General features: G+C 45.6%; 1 protein-coding gene across 10 annotated transcripts in view; it reads left to right on the plus strand.

Moving 5' to 3' along the window:
- The window catches only part of TRAK1 (trafficking kinesin protein 1), a 139,588-nt gene that overhangs the window by 107,614 nt on the left and 9,806 nt on the right, over positions 1-22,168 (plus strand). For 4 of the 10 annotated variants that reach the window (XM_030935386.1, XM_010374300.2, XM_030935358.1 and 1 more), the window contains 5 exons: positions 470-607; positions 5,616-5,692; positions 7,243-7,479; positions 8,844-9,160; positions 15,880-16,221. In XM_030935386.1, the coding sequence (XP_030791246.1) occupies positions 470-607; positions 5,616-5,692; positions 7,243-7,479; positions 8,844-9,160; positions 15,880-16,221 (1,111 nt within the window). The remainder of the gene's footprint in view (positions 1-469; positions 608-5,615; positions 5,693-7,242; positions 7,480-8,843; positions 9,161-15,879; positions 16,222-22,168) is intronic. The other 6 variants (XM_030935403.1, XM_010374302.2, XM_030935368.1 and 3 more) reach the window with 2 other exon arrangements.

The raw sequence follows: 22,168 nt of genomic DNA on the forward strand, positions 1-22,168 counted from the left end.
GCTCAGATGATCATCCTGAGTATCTGCGACTACAGGTGTGGGCTACCACGCCCACCTAAGTTTTTTTTTTTTTTTTTTTTTGGAAAGATGAGGTTTTGCCATGTTGCCCAGGCTAATCTCAACTTCTGTGCCCAAGCGAACCGCCTGCCTTGCCGTCCCAAAGTGCTGAGATTACAGGTGTAAGCCATCATTCCTAGCCTGATTTTTCTTTTGCGTGAAGTTGGTTTTGTTTCATTTGCCCATTGTTGGTATTTTAGAAGATTTCTGAGTCTGTAAGCTTGCCTCAAGTCAAAGAAAAAGCAAGGCTTTGAAAATTCTGTTATTTGGCCACAGACCCACAGGGCAGCAGGTTCCACATGTGCTGGGAACTCCGTTAGATTGCTGTGTCTTTCTGGCCCTCTGATGGGCACATGTGCATACACCTGGGTGCTCAGGAGATCCTGACCCTCTGTGTCTTTCCTGCCTGCAGCTGCGTGAGCTGGAGGACAAGTACGCAGAGTGCATGGAGATGCTACATGAGGCGCAGGAGGAGCTGAAGAACCTCCGGAACAAAACCATGCCCAATACCACGTCTCGGCGCTACCACTCGCTGGGCCTGTTTCCCATGGTGAGCTGTGCTTTCTTCCCAGCCAGAGGACACCAGGGGTCCTGATGATAAGAGCACAGTGTCTGACATTCTGGCCACTGGAGTTGGGTGTTTACAGTTCGGTTCTCATTTTACAGTTCAAAAATCAAGGACACTTGAGTCTGACTGGTGGTTTCTTAACTATGTAGGACAAATTGGTTCTTTATTTTCGTTCCTCTAAATCTGTTGTCTTTTCTACTCCTGCCATTACAAGATAAATTTAGTAGGAACTTTCTTTGGTGGGAACCTCAGGTGTTTGGAAGATCTGACTCATACAGGTTGAGCATCTCTAGTCCAAAATGCTTCACAGTCCAAAACTTCCTGAGCATTGACATAGTGCTCAAAGAAATTGGTCATTTGGAGCATTTTGGATTTCAGATTTTCAGATTGGTGTGTTCAGCTGGCATGTATTCTGGAAATATCCCGAAATCTGAAGCACTACTGGTCCTAGGTATTTTGGATAAGGGATACTCAACCTGTTCCTGATTTTTTTTTTTTTTTCCTGACCTTATTGGACTGTGCGGCTATTTTGGCCTCACAAATTTCTGGAAGTACATTTCAGAATTTTTAAAATGCCATTACAGTTCTGCTGATTCTTTGTACGCTTATTAATCATTCTCTTGGTGACTTTCAGTATCTGTGATCTGAAAAAAAGAATTCTCTCTGTGCTTAGGCTGGTAATTTTCTCGCTTTCTCTCACTCTCTCTCCTTTGTTTTCTTTCAAAAATGGAGCTAAGGTCTCACTCTGTTATCCAGCCTGGTCTTGAACTCCTGGCCTCAAGTAATCCTCTCACCTCAATCTCCCGAAATGCTAGGGGTACAGGAGTGAGCCACCGCGCCCAGCCACATTATTCATATTATTTTACTGCAGTCAAATTTTTTAGCCCTGGCCTTATTTGCTTCATGTGCTTTGCGGGAACATGATTGAGAAGGGGATTTTCCAGGAGGTTAATCTCCTTGTGGAAGTTGGGCAACACAGGGCCGAACCCCTTGGCTGATCATTGCCTTGTAAGGAAGCGTTATCGGGGATTGAGCTTCCTCATGTTATCTTCTATCAGACGAAAGCCCCTGGAAGGTGGGGACCCTGCCTCCTTTGTAACGTTTCCCCCTTCCTCTTTTAATACTGTGTACCTAGCACAGCACTTGGTATGTTGTAGAATTGTAGACATTTAATAGGCATTATGTTTAGATGGATAGATGGACAGATAGACAGATGGCCTAAAGAGCAAACTCAAGAACTCCTCTATATTCTGGCTCTATTTCCATGGTTTGATGAAATGCTAAATGCTCTCTGAGGAGAGAAGAGCTTTTGAGAGAAATGCCCCCAAGTGAGATAGGAGTGGATGGCTGCGTAAATGCTTGTGAAATTCTGTCCCTTCTGAAATCGCCCTTTTCCTTGGAGCTCCTTCCTTTCAGCCCCCATTGCTGACCCCCAGCAGATACTGTCCCCATCCCCCACTCCTTACTGTCTGGCCCACTTTCCCTAAATCGTGATTTCTTTTCTTCTTTGCTCTCATGCATCAAAGTCAGAAAGTCAGGCTAGAACAGCCACCACTCCCTCTCCCCCGCAAGAAGCTTCATTGAAATCTGAGGGAAACAAAAAGACATATAACATAGTCTAAGCTTTCTAAGACACAGATGGGTGATCCAGTGATTCCAGGAATCTCAGCAAAAGCAGAAAAGAATATTCAGTCCGCCAAGTTCCCTGATCTAGTGCTAACCACACTTGGCTCGCACGCTGGCCTGTGTGGCTTTGCAGTCTCCTTGCCTGAGTTCCCTCCTTCCTGGCTTCTCATCTTGGTGCAGTAAGCTCCCGGTGCCATCTTGTTTCCTGGGCACCCAGGACCCACCCCACTGCCTTGCCCACTCTCAAGGACAGACCTGTCTTTAAAAACTAAACTATTGCGTGAGAAAAGTCGAATTGAAATTTGCATTTCAGTTTCTTCTGGAGGGATTCTCAGCTTTCATATTTGCTGAGGTAAAGCTTTTGTTTGCCTTTTTCTGTAGCTCTTGGCACAGCCCAGTTTTTGAAGATGGCTAATTTTAAAGTGTATTATGCATTAAAGGTATTTAAAGCAGTCTATAAAAGACTGCACCATGCAGAACACCCAGATCTGCCTCTTTTGCTCCTAGCCATTCTAATCGCTGAATAAAACAGTGAGTAGCAGTTTTTGCATAACTGTGTTCCCAGTTCTCTTGCCTTATGGCAGGAGTTCATCTGGGATCCACAGACCAAATTTGGGGGGCTTGTGAAATTAGTTCCTAATTGTACTCAGTATTTCCTTCCTTTATGAAGGTCACCATGTCACAGTGATATTAGCACTGCTTGTGACTTTGTCATCATTAGAAATCACAGGTATTTTTATGGCACATGTCTTTTTTTTTTTTTTTTTTTGAGATGGAGTCTTGCTCTGTCATCCAGGCTGGAATGCAGTGGCACAATCTCGGCTCACTGCAACCTCCCTCTCCTGAGTTCAAGCCATTCTCCTGCCTCAACCTCCCGAGTAGCTGGGACTACAGGCATGTGCCACCATGCCCAGCTAATTTTTTTTTTTTTTTTTTTTGTATTTTTAGTAGAGATGGGGTTTCACCATGTTGGCCAGGCTGGTCTCGAACTCCTGACCTCAGGTGATCCACCCATCTCGGCCTCCTAAAATGCTAGGATTACAGGCGTGAGCCACGGCGCCTGGCCCTATGGCACATTTCAGTTGTTACAGATGCCTCACAACACCACAGATGCTGATCTCCACTTCAAAATGACAGCAGTAACCAGTCCTGAACTCATTTCTCTCTCTCCTCTCTCTCTCTTTCTCTCTCTCTCTCTCTCTGTCTCACACACACACACGTTGTTATATTGATATGTATCTGTATCTGCCTTCTTTTATAATCCTCATAATTTTATTTGCCTAAAAATATTACTCTGAGAAGGGATCCACAGACTTGCCTGGATTGCCAGAGGGGAGAGGGTCATGGCCAAAAACAAATCACAGAGCCTACATGTGACTTTATCTCAGTATGGCTTTGAAATTACAGTCATCCCTCAGTATCTGAGGGGGATTGGTTCCAGGACCCCCTGCAGATACCAAATCCTCCAGTGCCTAAGTCCCTCATATGAAAGAGCTTAGTGTTTGCTTATAACCTATGCATGCCCTTCCACATACAAAAAAATCATCTCTAGATTACTGGTAATACCTCATACAATGTAAACGCTACGTAAGTAGTCGTTATACTGTACTGATTTTTAAATTTGTATTTTTTTTTTGTTTTCTTTCCCCAAATTTTCTACCCAAGATTAGTTGAATCTGAGGAAGTGGAGCCCACAGATACAGAGGGCCGACTGTAGTAATTTGACACTTCATTTTTCTTAAGGTGTATGAAGGTCCTTTCCTCTCTATTTGTAAATTGTATGGTGAATAGCAGTATTAAAAAATAAGCTGACTTAAAAGATGTCAGACTCATCTAGGGAAGCCCTTATTAGACATAACGTTTAATGGCAATCTGTGGGTAATAATTACAAAATAAAATGCATATTTGTGAATAAGGATTGAAAAAAGTCTGCTAGCCCTTTATTCATCCAGCTTCATGCTGACTCCTGTGGAGTCCCCCACTTGGTTCCAGCCTCCAGACTGAAGCATCCCCATCGACCATGAAGCCGCTGAGGTGGATGCCCTGGAGTCCCCAGGTGCTATCTGCTGGGAAGCCACTGGCCACATGTGGCTTTGCAAATTTAAATCAATTCAATTAAAATGTAATTGCAAATTCAGGTCCTCAGTCACAAGCCACATTTCATGTGCTCACTAGCCAGCCCTGGCTGGTGGTTTCGACATGTACGTATGTTCCAGCACAAAGGATGTGTCCATCATCACAGGAAGTTCTGTTGTTTAACATGAATTTAGCTTTTCCCTTCAGGTTGTCCTCCATGGATGTCCTCCTCTGGTGCTGAACCGGTGCTTTTCTGCACACACCTGGTCCTGTGGGTATCTACCATGTGTAAGGGATTGTGTGTTAGGCTCCACCTCCTACAGTGCTGAGTGATGAGCGGTACAGGACAGGGGGCATCCATCTGGCAGCCTTTATTGTTGAGTCTCAGCTTGAGGCTTGCATTGGTGAAGTGAGAAGTCATCAGTGACTAGCCTTCCCCTGACCCACAAAGCTGGAGAGAGAGATATGTGAGCTGTTGAGAAAAGTGGCAAGGACTTAACTGTATTTGGTGTCTGCTTCAGAAAAAAAAATGCAAGATTCCTAGTGGAAACAGGAATCCTACATTTCCTGGGCAGATTGTTTAAAGGTGGGTGGGGCCATGGATAGTTGGCGGCGAGAGGAACTTCCCTTGCAGGAGTCCAGGGAGGATGAGAGCAGAAACCTAGAGATGGCAGTGAGTTTGACTCATGTCTTGTATGTAGAGACCCTCTCGCGAGCACAGAACCAGAGTGCCCTTTGGAGGTGGGAAAGGCTTCCTTAAGAGCCGAAGTTGGAGGCCATTGGTCTGTTCTTGGTGTCAAAATCTTAGACACAGAGGGCGTGTGACAGAACCTGTAGATTAGGGGGACAATAGCTTTGTGTGGCCTGTGTGGGCTCTGGTGCCGTATCTCACTGTAAGCTCAGAGGTATTTGGAAATTCACCTGTCTCCATCATTCTGAACACATCACCCCTCCCTCATAAGTTCTGCATCCCACCTTGTAGCCATGGTTGCAGCTCCATGGTTTGGCCAACGGAGCATAGGGTTTGCTTTTAGACACCTAATGGCATGTGGATCAGCAGCTTTACACTCAGTGGCCAGTGGCACTGTCACACTCAGAACCTACTTGGGTAACTGCTCAGCCAGGGTCTCTGATAACAGAGAGTACTGTTCACTTCACATTGTGGGAAGACTGTGAGCTTCTGATGCCTCGGTTTACTCTCCATGGCCCACCTGGGTGCATACCTCTTTTAGAGACAGAGCATTTGAATTGGCGCTCACTTGACATTTGTCTTTCTGGCTTTTCCCAGGACTCCTTGGCAGCAGAGATTGAGGGAACAATGCGCAAGGAGCTACAGTTGGAAGAGGCCGAGTCTCCAGACATCACGTATGGCCACAGTTTTTACAGTTCTGCGCTTCCCAGAGACCACCTTGTGACCTGTGGTGTTCAAAACCTAGCAGTGTTGAGGCTCTGGGTACCAACAGTGATTGACTATTGTCCTTCCCGGTCCAGATTAAGGGAAATAATAGAACACAGCTGACAGCATCCTTCAGCTCCTCTTACTAGCTTTTGTTAGTGTTAATTTTTATTTATTTACTTTTTAGCAAGGGGGTGTCTCACTTCATTGGCCACGCCAGAGTGCAGTGATGTGATCATAGCTCACTGCAGCCTCGAACTCCTGGGCTCAAGTAATCCTGTTGCCTCAGCCTCTTGAGTAGCTGGGGCTACAGGTGCATGCCACCATTTCCAGCTAATTTAAAAAAATCTTTTGTAGACATGGGGCTTTGCCATGTTGCTTAGGCTGATCTCAAACTCCTGGCTTCAAGTGATCCTCCTGCCTTGGCCTCCCCAGAGCGTTGGGATTACAGGCGTGAGCCACTGGCCTGTGAGCCACTGTGCTCCTCTTCTTCTTAGGTTTTAAAGACAAATTGTGAACTTCCAAAAAGTCCTAGAAAAGGAGATACATGTTTCCCATCTGTCTTAACACAAGCTTCGTCTTGATATAGCTACACGTTTTTATCTTTCATTTCAGTGGAAAACATTTAAAAAATTTAAAATCAACATAGTATGAGATTCAGAGGGCTCTTCAAAGATTTTGTGCAAGGCTTCCATCTCCTTCTGAATACACCTAAGGATAGGAGCTTCTACCATCTCTCTTCCTGACTCAACTCTTGTACTTAGCCTGCCCCAAGGTGTTTGTAAGGAACCTGTGAACCAGATTTCATTGTGTTTTCTCTGTACCCAGACTCCATAGACAGAACTTAAATGAGATCCTGGGAGTGACAGATGTCCAAGAGAGGTTCGGTATATGTGTGACACCCTTTGCACCCCAGAAGGAAGTGGCCATTGTAAAAACATGCCTACCCTTTTCTCTTTAAAAGGGAACAAATGAGCATCAAAGTGTGGTTCTGCTCCTGAAATAACACTTTCCAAAAAATAGACAAATCTAGTATTGATCATCTAATTACAGAAGTGTAAGACTAACTTTAAGTCTTGCTTTTTTTATATGAATATTCATTCTACAAGTGTTCGTGGATCTCTGCTATGTGCTAAGCAGTGAACACGGCTCTGCTGCCGCATGTATTCTAGTGAATATTATGAAAAAAGAAAACTAGGAGACAAAAGTCAACTGAAGTATTTTTATTTGTAGGTTAAGCGTTAGGGATGTAAAACGCAGTTTCACTCTTGCTGGCGTCTTGAGCACAACCGTGGTTCGAGTTCTGGATTTAGTGGGTGTTGCAGCTCTGAAATTTCGCATTGTGAAGGAGGCAGCCAATACCCTAAGAAGCAGGTGGCAGGCACAGGATAGTGGGCTGCCTGGGGACTCGTCACAGGCCAGGTTCCCTTTTGGCTCCTCAGTTGGTCATTTTTGGAGGGTTAAACTCCAGGGTCGTGCCCGCATTTGCTCACTCACGGATGCTGTGCATTCTCCCTAGTCACCAGAAGCGTGTCTTTGAGACAGTAAGAAACATCAACCAGGTCGTCAAGCAGAGATCTCTGACCCCTTCTCCTATGAACATTCCTGGCTCCAACCAGTCCTCGGCCATGAACTCCCTCCTGTCCAGCTGTGTCAGCACGCCCCGGTCCAGCTTCTACGGCAGCGACATAGGTAACGTCGTCCTCGACAACAAGACCAACAGCATCATTCTGGAAACAGAGGCAGCCGACCTGGGGTGAGCAAGCTGGGAGTTTTCACTTCTCTGTTTTGGGGTGAGGAGTGGTAGTATGGATTGCCTGCAGGCTTAGTAATTGTTAAGAGGGAGGTAGATGAGAGTTGCCTGAAAAATACAGACCTGGCCAGGCGTGGTGGCTCATGCCTGTAATCCTAGCACTTTGGGAGGCTGAGGCAGGAGGATTGCCTGAGCTCAGGAGTTTGAGACCAGCCTGGGCAACACTGCAAAACCCCATTTCTACTAAACGTACAAAAAATTAGCTGGGCGGGGTGGCGCTCGCCTGTAATCTCAGCTACTCAGGAGACTGAGGCAGGAGAATCGCTTGAACCCAGGAGGTGGAGGTTGCAGCAAGCTGATAATCGCACCACTGCACTCCAGCCTGGGTGACAGAGTGAGACGCTGTCTCAAAAAGAAAAAGAAAAAAAAAAAAAACCAGACCTTAACAGTTCTCCAAATCTGTTTTACCTACCCACCAAGCCTACGACTATCCTTGATATGATATTTTAATCAGCTTAAAGATGTATAACAATATGATACCAGAAAGTCTGCTATCCTGTGAAATGCTTGCAGGGGAGGATTAATGAATATATATATATATATATATATATATATATATATTTGTTAGTCTTCACGGTAAGGCTACAGAATAGACATTTGTTTTGTGACCCTTTTGTAGTTTGATGTTGGAAAGGCTGAGGACTCAGGCTCTCTATCTTGTGACCAGAATGTGGTCACAAGTTTCAGAGGGTAGGGTGCAGCGGGGGCCAAGGTGCCCAGGACTGGGTTTTCCTCAGGAGTGGTCAGTTCCCCCTTGTCCTGAAGCCCTACAGAACCTACACACACACACACACACACACACACACAATTGTCCACTTTGTGCATCGTTTTCCTCTGACTTAATAAAATTGATTTTTCGGGACCAGTTGGATCAGACAGACAGGAAGCTCCTTGATCAGAGCAGGTTTTGTTCAGGGTCTGGGCTTCTTTCCTTCAAGAGGAGAGAGAAGCATCCCTTAAACCAGTTGCCCTTCTGGTAGCCAGGAACAGCAGCCTACAGGTTTCTTCCTAAAGATTCTTGAGGGAGATGTTTAGAGGGACTGAATTTACCTAGTCTGTGTGCAAAATATTCATCCCACCTTAGTCCTCACCCCCCCTCAACCCCACTAAAAAAGACCCCTGGCTGGTCAGTAGTTCTGGACAAGCATTTGTTTCCCCCTTTTGCCTAAATGTCAGCTGCTTGCCTTGGTTCCCATGGAGAATCCTGCAGCCCCAGGGAACGTCCTCCCCTGTGCATTGAGCAGTTGGGCCTCTGTGCTGTTGGAGACTGGCTAGCGTTCCACCCTCACACCCCTTTCTTCTTCCAGAAATGATGAGCGGAGTAAGAAGCTGGGGACGCCGGGCACCCCAGGCTCCCACGACCTGGAGACAGCACTGAGGCGGCTGTCCCTGCGCCGGGAGAACTACCTCTCGGAGAGGAGGTTCTTTGAGGAGGAGCAAGAGAGGAAGCTCCAGGAGCTGGCGGAGAAGGGCGAGCTGCGCAGTGGCTCCCTCACACCCACTGAGAGCATCATGTCCCTGGGCACGCACTCCCGCTTCTCCGAGTTCACCGGCTTCTCCGGCATGTCCTTCAGCAGCCGCTCCTACCTGCCCGAGAAGCTCCAGATCGTGAAGCCGCTGGAAGGTGATCGCGCGGGGCCTCGGCCTCTCTCTGTCCTCCTGGGGGACTCCCTGTGGTCCCTGATCCACCTGCGGAAGGCGGGTCACCTCTGTCACGCCTACTCCTTTTTCTTCCGAGACAGCCACCCGCGCTGCTGGTTTGAGTTCCTCTGAGGGTGGCGCTCAGCCTAGGCCTCCATCCCTTCCCTCTGGCTGGCAGGTGTGACAGTGCACACATAGGCCACCAAACTCACCAAGGAGAGACAGGCATGTGCACTGTGGTCTTCTGGTTATTTCCTTTGCCTTTAGAACCTTAGAAATAAAAACCTTTTGTGGCAGTAGAGGCATTGCTAACAGATTCAAAAATTAATTAGGTTTTGCCTGTGGGTGTGAGGAATGCAGAGAATTAACGCTTTAGCTTCTCTGAAGTTTTGGTGTCAGGGAGAGGTTCCAAGCAAACTCTATTAAATGGGGATTTTTTTTTTTTTTTCCCGTAACCACCTGAATGTGATTTGTGGGCTTATGTGTTTTGATTTGAACTTCATATAACAAGGTTGTGGCTTTTGGCAGATGCATTATGTTCTGAGCTCGGCTCCTAGAGTCTACAATTTGGAGCCCAGGGAGGGGGGTGGCTGTGGAGACAGTGAGTTTTGTACCTCCTTAAGCCACCCTTTTCCAGGGGCAGTTCATATTTTAGTATCAGGGGCACCTCAGATGATTAAACTCATGGAAAAACTTCTTCCTCCCTCCCTCCCTCTCTTGCTCTTTCCCTCCCTCCTTTTTTTTTTTAGGCACTTAAAAATGTTTTCCCTCTACATACCACCACCCTGCCCAAGAGCCACCAAGTGTTTCTATTTTTCATTTTTTACTCCTTTAGTTTTGAAAGCCATGTAAGTTTGAGAAGCTATTTTAAAACTGTGTTACACTTACGATGCAAACCAAATCAAAACTTCTGTAAGGCAGAACCTACCCAACTCTTAAAAATTAGTGTCCCTTCTAAGGAGCCTTCTAAGACGCTTTTTCCTAATCACCCCGATGACATTTTAATACCACAGATATATTGTTTATGTACTATATGTATATCCATATACAGTATACATAAACAATACATAAATAGTATATCTATGGTATTAAAATAAAAACAATCCAATTACATTCACCCCAAAAGAACCTGTTTTTGCCCCTCGGGAGCAATATTGCCCCCATGAGAACGCGTGCTATAAGGTAAGGCTGTGCTTGTTAAAGACCCAGGACATGACTGGGTTCCATAGTCTCCAGAGGAAGAGGGTGGGCTAGTTTGTTTCTATGATTATTTTAAAATTGTATAATTGGGGTCCTTCTTAGAGTTCCAAAAAGGTATGGCTTTCTCTTTTTTGATTATTTATTTCGTTGTAAGCTTGGTGATTGTTTTCTGATCTACAGTGTGTCTGTTCTTTCAATAAAATCTTTCATTTCTGCAATTTTACTTTCTGCCTTACTTTTCTTTTTTCTCCTTTGTCACTCAAAAATCATTGGAATTTATCATCTCTGTCTTGTCTGCTTTCTATATTTGACTCTGTGTTTCATTAGATCATTTAAGAATATGTTTTTGAATTTATTTTCAAAGCACACGTTTTAGCCAGTTCATCTTTATTTCTTTTAATTTTGTGACTTGGCAGTATTTTTGTGATCAGTTAATAGGATAATAGGAAATCCTGTTAGATTAGCAAGGTAAATTTCATCTGTAGTGCTCTGCTACCCAGGAGGCTAAATCAATACCATTGAAAAGTTATTTGTCTTATCACAGTGGCCTATAACACAACCTCATGATATAGATCCTTTAGGCTCCATTTTGTAGTTCTCTGACTTCTTAACTGTTTATTTATGTATTTAGTTTTTGAGACAGGGTCTCGCTCTGTCACGTAGGCTGCAGTACGGTGGTGTGATCACAGCTCCCTACAAGCTTGAATTCCTGGGTTCAAGCAATCCTCCCACCTCAGCTTCCCAAGTAGCTAGGACTACAGGAGTGCACCACCACACCTGGCTAATTTATTTATTTGTAGAGACAGGGTCTTACTATGTTGCCCAGGCTGGTCTTGAACCTTTGCCCTCAAGTTACCCTTCCACTTCAGCCTCCCAAAGTGTTAAGATTACAGGCGTGAATCACCACACCTGGCTCAGACTTCTTAGCTGTTACAACCAATATTTTCTTTTTTCCCTCCCCTCTACAGTTATTTTTTTGTGTTACCATGTTTAATATGATAAGATGGGATGCCGACACAGAAGTCAGCCTGGGCCAGGTTCAGTACAGCTCTGACTGTGACATTAGATAAATCACCCCACTTTTTGAGCCCTGTTTCCTATTTAGTTGTAGTTATGACATAGGCTGATAGCTATCAAACCAGATTCTGGTGAGGAGTAAATGAGAAGCATTTTATATTGTACCTGGCATCTAATAGGTGCTTATTAAAATGTTGGCTTCCCAAGCTTGCTCCAGTCCAGGTCTGTAGGGCTAAGTTACTAGTGTTGAGATCTGGACCAGCACTAGGGTCATGTTCTTAAATTATCTTTTTCTGTTGGCCCACTGAGAAGCTAGTAAGATTCCCATGATCACCATCAGCCCAGGTAAGTGGACCTGGGGGGAGGTCCCGAGAGACTGTTGGCTGAGATCACAGCAGATAGCCAATCAGTGTCTTCCATCTGGCTCCCTTACCTGTTAATTAATCTTGCCATCTGCTTATTGTGAAAGCCAAAATAGCTAAGTGTTTAAGAGTGCTAGCAATCTCTTGTCTCTTCATCTTACCTTACCAGTTTTAAGCAGGTGAATAACAAACAGCATTCAAACTAGAAAGATATCCGCCTTAAAAAGACCAAGGCAGGGAGTATTTTTTTCCTGTAATTTGCACTTCCTTTCTGCTTAATCATAACCAAGGTAGCATTTTCAAATAAATAATATGTAAATAAGGGAAAGGATACATTTTGAAGCTGTGCATTATCCAGCAGGTTTCGTTCTAGTGTCTAAACCCTGATGCTTCTCTGACATCAGTGGATTTTGGAGTTTCCTCTCCTTTGATGACTTGAAAATGTTTTAGCTGGAACACTGGGGTATGGAAGGAAAGCAGAGGGGGAAAGACACCATGACCATAGTTAAGTTTTCCCCACTGTCCATGCCCTTTTCCCATAGAACTTTATCTTAGGGCCAACCAGGAACATGAAGCTTCCTCTCTTTCCTTGCCCTGTTTGCCCAACTCCTGCCTGATTTTAATGTGGGTGAGAGGAGTGAGCAGGTCTTGAGTTGGTAATGGGAGGTAGCTCGTATTACAGTGTTTGGCAAGTAAAGAAGCCAGGCTGGGGAATGAGCTGGAGAAATGGAAAGAAGAGGCAACTTGGGCTCTGAATGAGATGCAATTCAAAGGCCGGGCACGGTGGCTCAAGACTGTAATCCCAGCACTTTGGGAGGCCGAGACGGGCGGATCACGAGGTCAGGAGATTGAGACCATCCTGGCTAACACGGTGAAACCCCGTCTCTACTAAAAAATACAAAAAACTAGCCGGGCGAGGTGGCGGGCGCTTGTAGTCCCAGCTACTTGGGAGGCTGAGGCAGGAGAATGGCGTAAACCCGGGAGGCGGAGCTTGCAGTGAGCTGAGATCCGGCCACTGCACTCCAGCCTGGGCGACAGAGCGAGACTCCGTCTCAAAAAAAAAAAAAAAAAAAAAAAAAAGATGCAATTCATATTTATTTTTTAATTCGTACACCTTCTTGTGTCAAAGGAAGGACTCCAGGCAGCCAGAAGATTGGTAGAATTCCCACATGGTGGTTTAGGCAGCAGCAGGGAGGTGAGGCATGAGGTGTTCTGCCCAGTTGATGGGCTTGGCAAACCCCACTGGGAACTTGAAACCAGCCAGGAGTGGAGATAGTCCATGAGCCCCACAGCATGACATAACTGAAATAACACAGTCAGGTTTGAGAAAGCACCTGCATGGGAATCTAGAAAGCCATTCAGGTGTGTTATTGACTAGGTTTCGGAGACTCTCATGTGTGAGGCCTCTCACTGCTGAGGGTTAAGAGAATGGACACTGAAGCCAGCCTTGGTTTCAGTCCCAGATCAGTCAAGCCACTTGCCAGCTATGCAGCCTCTAGCAAGTTACTTTCCCTTCCTGTACTCAAGTTTCCTTGAGTACAGTGGCTTCTTTAAGACTTCTCGTGGTGCTGTTTTGTTATCAGGAATGTGCCTGCACAGCCAGTGAGCATTTATACCAGGGCCCATTAGGTAGTGTGAATGCGAGTCCCCAGGGACAGCAGAGAACTCCTATCAGCAGGAATGTCTTCTGGCAGGCCCTGGACAGCCATCTGGAAATTCTGCTGCTGACCTTTTGTGCAGCTGGGACACCGATGTCCTTCTTGTTCTCAGACCTGTGGGTTTTGATGGATGGGCAGTGTGAAAACTTGGTCTTTAGTTTTGAACCCCAGCTATGCCGCCACTAATTAAGTGGCTTTGGAAAGTTATCTAACTTCAGGCAGCCACCATGCCCCTATCTGTAAAGTGTTTAATCATACTTAGTTCCTAGGTTGGTTTTGAGGAGTGAGTTGGTATAATACATGTAAAACAAACTGCCATGCAGGCCTGCCTCAATATAGGGAAGCTTAATTTTAAAAAAATCACAGCGATGCTGTGGCGTCTGGGACTCGGGAGCTCGTGAACTGGTCTCCGCAGGTCTGCGTAGCCCCGGCCTTGTTTACACGGTGTTGCTAGCATGCACCCTTCCTTTAGGAAGTGGGTCCACAGCTTCCTTCAGATTCTCAAAACATCCGAGAGTTAAGAACCACAGCTCTAGAGCAAGGTTTCTCAACCCCAGCCCTGTTGACATTTGGGGCCAGTTCGTTCTTTGTTGTGGGGGCTGTCCTGTACATTGTGGGATGTTTTGCAGCATCTCTGGCTTTTACCCCCTAGATGCCATTAGCACTAGATGCCGTTCCTCCACAGCTGTGACAACCAAATGTGTCTCCAGACATTACCAAATGTCCCTGGGCAGGGGAGGCGTATGGGGCGCAAAATCGACCCTAGTTGAGAACACCGCTCTAGATGCATCTTAGTACCTAGTGAGGGAACAGATATGTGATACCCTCTTTCATTGTATGTCATTCTTTCCTATTTCTTTTTTTCTTGAATTTAGAGTATTTTCTATTTACATTTAATAGATCCAGATTAAGTATGTTGCTGTTGTACCCGTGAACTCTTAAAACTGGGATAAACCTTCCTGTTGGTGTCTAGGAACTCGTTAAACATGTATTGGCAGTGTGCACCTTTTTTTTCCTTTTAAGCGGATTTGAAATTGCTCATTTAGAAATCCCTTTCAAGCTTCCCTGGCTAAGATTGACCCATGAGAAGTTATTTCCAAGGGGTGTTTGGAAATGGCAGACTCTCTGCGCACACCATGGGGCCTCTCCCTCACCCTATCACCTCCCACCTTGGCCTGCCTGCATTCCATTGTCTTTTGTCTTGACTTCCTGAGCTGCTGGCTCCTGGCATCCTTGACTCCCTTTCCTTCGCTCACCAGGGCAGCCTGGTATCCTGGAGGGCTTCTTGCCTACCCCGGAAGTATACCCTTGGTAAACCAGTGGTGACTGCCCAAGCATCCATTTGTGCAGGAAGGCGCCTGCCTTCCAGTGCCCAAGAACCTCTTCAGAAGTCTCTCCTTTGAGCATGGAATATTTATTTGTGTGGCCATGCACATTTGAGTGCCTTCTGCATCTGTAGAATGGGGCTAGCCCTGCGAGCCTCACGGGCCATGCACTAGCATGGTGTCATGTGAGGCATTAATAAGTGTTCCAAGGTAAAAAGGGTTGCTCTGTCAAGTAAGTTGGGCAAAAACACTGTAACACACTAAAGGTTCTGTGATGCCCCTCAGTAAAAACACTTCCATTTCCTGAGCATGCTTGGCCTAGGAACACTTCTCTTTGTAGAGCACCTGTGACACCTTGAGGTCTTCAGGGACACACTCCGGTGTTATTACAGACCTTGCATGATGTCATCTGAGTCCTGGGGTTTGGTGTCATCAAGAAGATGGGCTCCCTGGCATTAGACCTCCATGTGGACTTACTGTGTTCTTAAATCACACCTCTTTAACCCGATTCCTTCTCCCTAACCCAGCAGCCTCTCAGAGTTGCTGGCAAAATACCAAAAACCTAAGTAAAGGAGGTGATGGTCACATCTACCACATATCTCTGTGTGCTGCTTTCATTTCTTTTTGCTTTCCTCTTGCTGTGGGTCCTGGGCTTGCTTGGCTTGGCATGGTCTTATTCTGCCTGAGCTTATGTCTTCCCTGTTCCCAGGAGTGTGTATTTGGCCTAGAATCAGTACATGTGGCCCCCGTTTTGTGCTTATCTTGCCATTTTCCCCCTTCCATTTTGTAAAATGAGAAGGTGTTGAGTTCTGGGGCGGACATCGGTTGATTAAAATAAAGACCTCGCCACCAAACCTCTTTTGCACATACTATGGTGTGGATTTTACTTAAAAAAAACAAAAAATTGTTGATTGCTTAACTTGGTACCGCTTCTGATCATGGTAGGGTTTGGCTACTGTTTCATGCAGGAAGGGTGAAGGCAGCTCCACTGAAGTTCCCCCTGCAGTCCACCTGGAGGCCCAGACCCTGCTGGGGTTCACGCTAAGCACTTTGAGGGTGGTAAACAGCCATTGTCTTGGACTTCCATCCTAACCCTCTCTTCTCCTTGTCCCCCTTCTTCCATTCCCTTTCTCCTGCAAGGTTCTGCCACCCTTCACCACTGGCAGCAGTTGGCCCAGCCTCACCTTGGGGGCATCCTGGACCCCCGGCCTGGTGTGGTCACCAAGGGCTTCCGGACACTGGATGTTGACCTGGACGAAGTGTACTGCCTTAACGACTTTGAAGAAGATGACACAGGTGACCACATTTCTCTCCCGCGCCTAGCTACCTCCACGCCAGTTCAGCACCCAGAGACCTCAGGTGAGAGGTCCCGAGCCCATGTGACTGTCTCAGGCAGCAGAAGTTACCCGAGCCGGCCTCAGGCTTCCCCAGAGGAGATGCAGGAGCCAGCGGCCACGGAGGAGGAGGAGGAGGAGGGGTCTGGTGAGGGCACCACGATAAGTCCTGTAAACTTGGCACCTTTCCCGGAGGCAGAGTTTTGGGCCATTCTCACCTCTGTTCCGGGCACCATCCGTAGTGGCTCTCTGTCTGTAGCTTCCGCTCGTCTGTGTGGGTGATGATGAAAGCATTCTCATTGCACAGTTCTGTTTTTAAATACAGAGTCTGATGACTCCTATTTGTAACAATGGGTATAGCTCCCCTGCCCATCTGGGAGGTGCATGGCCCAGCAGGGATCATAAAGTGGGAGCAGGAAAGGCTGCTAAAAAAAAAAAAAAAAAAGGTGGGCTTTGGGGCCCCTGAAAAACATCAGTACCCTTCTTCCTGGTCTGGGTGGCTCCCTGAGTCTAAGGGGAAGATTCTCAAGTCCCCTGGTGATTTCCAAGTGGAGCTGAGCAGTTTTAGGGAAATTGAATGCTGGGTCAACAAATGAGATCATCTGTTACCTGTATGCTGTATTAAAATAGAAAGAACCAGGAAAGGTTCAGGATTTCAGATACTTCATCAGCCTTTTCACTTTCCCAACTTCAATGGAGGTGTATATGTCATTTTCTTTTCAGCTTACACATATGTTCAAAGTGGATTTTTATAAAGTGTTTTAGCAATACTCCTTAACCAAATAAACCTTTGAAGAATGTCACTGAGCTTTTCCAGAGAGAAGACCCTAGATGAAGCTGGAAAAGAGCTCTGGCTGACTCCACCCACTGCACCCAAGCGTTAAAGGTGTGGCCATGAGTTTACAGAATTACCCACATCCCAGTTGCCACTGGGATGAAAAGCTTTGTGCTCAGAGCCCTGGGAATCATGGGATCACATGGTTACTGTTTATCCCAACAGCATGCTCTGCCTAGACTGGACCTCCCAGCCCCTTGTGTTGGGAAGACAAAGCTTTTGTGGAGTCAGGGGAGAGACTGAGAAAAAAATGAATTAACCTTGTGTTGTCATCCTCATGACATTCCCGAGGATTCACCAGGTTTGAAGCGAGGACATTCATCTTTGTGATTCGTAATTTTCATTTGTGAAGGCCACAACACTCCCCTTGAAATACAGGGCAGGAAAGAGCTGAGGTTCTCCCATTCCCCTGGCGAATTTCAGACAGCTGTGGTCAAGGGATTTTATTTGGGATCAACTTTTCCTTTTTTCCTTGACATTAATTTTAAAGAAGTCATCAAGTCATGTGATTTGTTTAGTACATAGGTTTGTTTATGGTTTGATTTTTTTTAAAGCAGTTAAATTACTAGATTAAGCTTGTGAGGGAATGAAAATGTTTTTTTATTTCGTATCTACACACTTGAAAAAGGGAAACCAGCTGCGGTACTGTCCCAGTTTTGTCATCAGCACCAGTGGCCATCAGGAAGGCAGGTGGTGGTGCAGGAACACGATGCCTGGCTGGTTTTTGTGGCTGCAGGGGTAGGCACCATGCTGATTGGGATACTCCCCTACAACCTTACAGGTAGAATAGAAGGTGAGTTCTGGAAGTGCAAAGAAGCACCTTTAGGTGTACCTTCTAGAAGTTGTACAGAAGGACTAAGGCTTATCAAGTCAACAAAGAACTTACCTTGGAGGACAGAGAGAGAGAAGGGACCAATAATGAGGACTGGGGACATCCTGACCACTCTCCTTAACATAAACACTGACATTTTTCTTGCTTGTTCCCTCTGTACTCAAACCTGTAGCAAATTCATCTTAGAAACACTATTTGAGGAGGGGCATGAACATTTATAGTTGAAACTGTAGAAAGGGTCAGGTTGGAGGTGTGTAATAGAAAATAATTACCTAGGTTGCCAAAGGTAATTTAGGAAGGGTCTGACCATTTAGATGAGAATTCTTTGGGGCTTATTTTCTGGGTAATGTTCATCTTTAAAAACTGGCTTCAGGAGAGGGGGAGAGGGGTGAACAATGAATTGGCTCTATTTTCTCCATTGGGAATTACAGGACCATTTTGATTCTCAGAATGTAAAAAGCATATCATCATCCTGGAGGTCCCAAGCAGCTCTATGCTTGCCATCATGGAGACACAGGCAGACAGATAAGCTTTATGGGGAAGGCTTGGGGCATCCTCTGTCTTGGGATGTGTATCCACGGTGTCTCGTCCCTGCCTTTTAATCCGTCCTCTATGCTTGGGCTTTTCTGTTGCCAAACAGTACTATCCCAGGAGCTGCTGTCTGCCTGGGAAGACTCAGTAGGGAGGCACTTTAGAGACAGAAGGTGATGAACCTTTTTATGTGCAGCTGGTATGATAGAAGGAAACTGGGAAGACTTGTATGCTAGGCAGTTTTGTCCAGAGCCTGCTGTCCCATGGAGAAAAACTTTTAAGCACTGAAAAAATTTGGTTAATGTATTTAAATGTATTATTTGAAGCATCATTCACTTGTTGATTTTTATAATTCCATGTCTTAAAAAGGATGATTCCATGTTATTGTATTGTAAATAATTTAGATGATTAAAATGGATTGTTAAAAAAGTTTTAGATTACAGTTTTACTTTATTTCAGTGATATGTTTTATGTTTTAATTTATATAGAAAGTATACCTTATCAGAACTAGTCATCATCTTGTTCTGTCAGTACTCTGTATTTTAGGTATTTGTGTGGGGAAGAGCCTGCATGTGGCAAAGGACTAAGAGTTAAAGTCACACAGTTAAATCGGTAGTTGGCTAGTGGATGAGCAGTTCAGATGAATTATCTTGAATGCCTTGATCCCTAAAGGTGAGAGAAGTGGGATTAAAGCCACATGGATAGAGAAAATTGATGGTCAATTTATTTTAATGCTTTTATGCATCAAGACTGATTCATATTGAGGGGAGGTATCCTCAAAAACTTACACGAATCATGGCATCTTGACATCTTACCTGGCAGTGACCTGGCAGTAGAACCTTGTCCTAATTGGAGCTGAGATTTTTTTTTTTTTTTTTTTTTTTTTTGAGACAAGAGTCTCACTCTGTTGCCTAGGCTGGAATGCAATGGCGTAGTATCAGCTCACTGCAACCTCCGTCTCCCAGGTTCAAGTCATTTCCCTGCCTCAGCCTCCCAAGTAGCTGGGACTATAGGCACACATCACCACGCCCAGCTAATTTTTGTATTTTTGAAGAGACGGGCTTTCACCCTGTTAACCAGGCTGGTCTCAGACTCCTGGCTTCAAGTGATCTGCCCGCCTTGGCCTCCCAAAGTGCTGGGATTACTGGTGTGAGCCACCACACCTGACCTGGAGCTGAGATCTTAAAGTCAGAGTGGAAGACAAAAAACACAGTTGGCTAAAATTGCCCTTGAAAAATTCCCTAAATCTTCAGCAACTGGGCCACCAAGGCAAAAGCCAAGAATCAGCTGCTTTTGTTGCCTCCTTGTTTGAAACATAGGCCCAAGGTCAGGAGCAGTGACTGGGTGAGGAAAGGGCCGAGAAGGGCTTGTGGTAGGAAGGAGCCAGGCAGAGTCAGGCAGCAGGGTGTTCCCGCAGCTTTGCCAAGGCCAGGCAGCTAGAGCAAAGCTGAGCCAGCTCGTATCCTGTCCCCACTTCAGTCCACCACAGACCACAGAAGTGGGGTTCAGACAGGCTTGTGAGAAGTTGGTTTGGGGGCTTGATGGGTCTGGAAAGAAAAGTCTGGTATGCTCGATTCACAGACCCTTGGGTACAGGGAAGTTCCTTCCCATTGTCTACATTGAGAGAGTTGATGTGAGTTCCCACGCTGTTGGGAACACTTTTCGATTCAGCCTGGTTCTGTGGCAGTTATGAGGGAGTTTGGTTGTTACGGACAGAGTGGATGGTTGGCTCACACCCACCTGTATTATGAGATGCTAAGGGAAGCCCTGTGCTCTTCCATCAGAATATATATTAAGCCAGAGTAAAACAGGCCAACTGCCACCTGCAAGTGGAAAAATGAATGAAGAATGAAAGAATTGATTCCTTCAAAACAAATAGCATAGAGTCAGCTCTGCTTATTTTGTTTGTCCAGAACAAAGCCCACTTGTTGAGCATTTTCTCTCTGGTGTCCTCACCTCTGAACACTATAGAGGGTCCCCTGGTGCTCCTGGAGGCACGTGGGTTGCTGAGGAGTAGGTGTCTGAACCTGACACCCTTCTAATGTGGAGGGCTCTTGCGGGAGCACCCGGTGTTGAGGGGAGGAGCTGTGCAACCGCACTGTCTAGTAAAGCACAGGGGAAGTGCTCTCTTGTGCTGGCCTTGAACGCACCAGCCGGGAAAGGTCTTGATGCAGCTCAGCCAGGCCAGCTCCCTTCACCTGTTGGTGTCTGCCACAGAAGGAAGGACAAGAGGACAAAAGGGCATGGGGTCCAGCTTTGTTGGTGTCTGAAGACTACAAAGGGATTTCTGCATTTACCCTCTTGACATTTTAACAGCATTCTAAAAATCCCCCTTTCTCTAGAAGATACCCCAAGGGCACTTGAGAGAATTTGTGACCCTCTGCACAATGCTGTGAAATTGTTTATCTCTTAAATCACATACTTTTTAGGTGAAACAGGGTAGGCAACTTGGCGTAGTGGGAAGAAGAGTCGACTTTTAATTTTGCAGAAACCAAAAATAAGTTGTGCAGAAACCAGAAAAAGATCTTGTGATGTGTGGTTCGAAATCTCTGTGATAGAAACCTCCCAGCTTCCTGCTGGCCAGATGTCTGATCACCGAGGAGCTCAGGGATCTCTACTGAGCTGCAGGAGCAGTCGAGGGCTCTGTTGAAGAAATGCTTAAGCAGAGAAAAAATAAATATCAAGCCTCTGTGAAGCCCAGAACTAAGGCCTTTGAAAGTGTCATCTTATACAACATGCTACAGTTTAAAATCACTTTTGTATTTTTTAAAACAAACTGCACTGCTGCATCTGAAACTGCTCTTAATTCCCCCACTCCCCACCTCCAGAGAAAACACTTGTTAAAGCCACATGAATCCCTAGAATAGTACTTATATTAATGATGACTTGTAGGGCAAACTATGCAGCTTTTCCCACGTGAACTCATCATAGAACTTTTTTCCCCCTGAAAATATCATGAGCAGAGTTACATAATGAAGAGACAGGAAAGTCTTTAGAGCATCTTCCATGCCCTGATATTTTAGTCTTTTAGGAAGAGATAAAGCATTGTTTCTTCCCTATCTGTTTAATGGAAAGGGAACTATTTCTCATACAGATGACAGGTAAAGACACATCTTCCTCTCCCCTTTCCACCCCTCAAGCAAAAGGCAACAAAGTCATTAGAAGCTGGGCATTAAACAACTAAAATATACTGATATTCCTAGGGGATAGCTCAAGACATACCCTTAATCTGGATGGACAATGGCTTTTATTTTCAATAGATTTGTTTTTACTTGGATAGAACAGGCTGGCCTGTGGGTGCCACTGTTGGTGTGTGTGTGTGTATTGGTTGAGGAGTTTATAGAACTTGAAAAGCAGATCCAAGTCATGTTGACAGCAGTATCCCACTACATGCTCAAGTTAAGAAAAGGAAAGAAAGGTCAGGGCATAGGGTTTATTTTATACAAGTTGGCCACTTCCCAAGAGTGACGAAAAGAACATGGAAGGCCCTCAGTGCATCACAAAGGTGGAGTCCCTTTTCCAAGATTTTGAGATGCTTTTGTAAATTTACATTTATAGAAGTTATTTTTGTGAGTTTTTAAAAATAGCTTGGGTATGCGGCATGGCCAGTGTTTCTCCATTCTCAGAGGCTTCCTCAGAAGTAGCTGTGTCTGGGTGTGTATTGCACCCTGAATTTCCCCATAGCAACACACCAAGTATGGTTGCATTCTCCAGTGTCTCTGTGTGGGCTCATGTGAGGGTTCTTTTAAGGACTAGGTTTTATGGCGGCCTTTAGAGAGAAGAAAGCTTCTGTTGTCCCCAGCACTTCCCAGGGATGGGGGAAGGAGAGTGCCATTAGAAGGGAAGGAAATGCATGAGCAGGTGTGTACTAATTGTATTATGGGTGGCCAGATGGGC

The sequence above is a fragment of the Rhinopithecus roxellana genome, chromosome 1 (genome assembly GCF_007565055.1).
Source record: "Rhinopithecus roxellana isolate Shanxi Qingling chromosome 1, ASM756505v1, whole genome shotgun sequence".
In the NCBI taxonomy this organism is placed as follows: Eukaryota; Metazoa; Chordata; class Mammalia; order Primates; family Cercopithecidae; genus Rhinopithecus; species Rhinopithecus roxellana.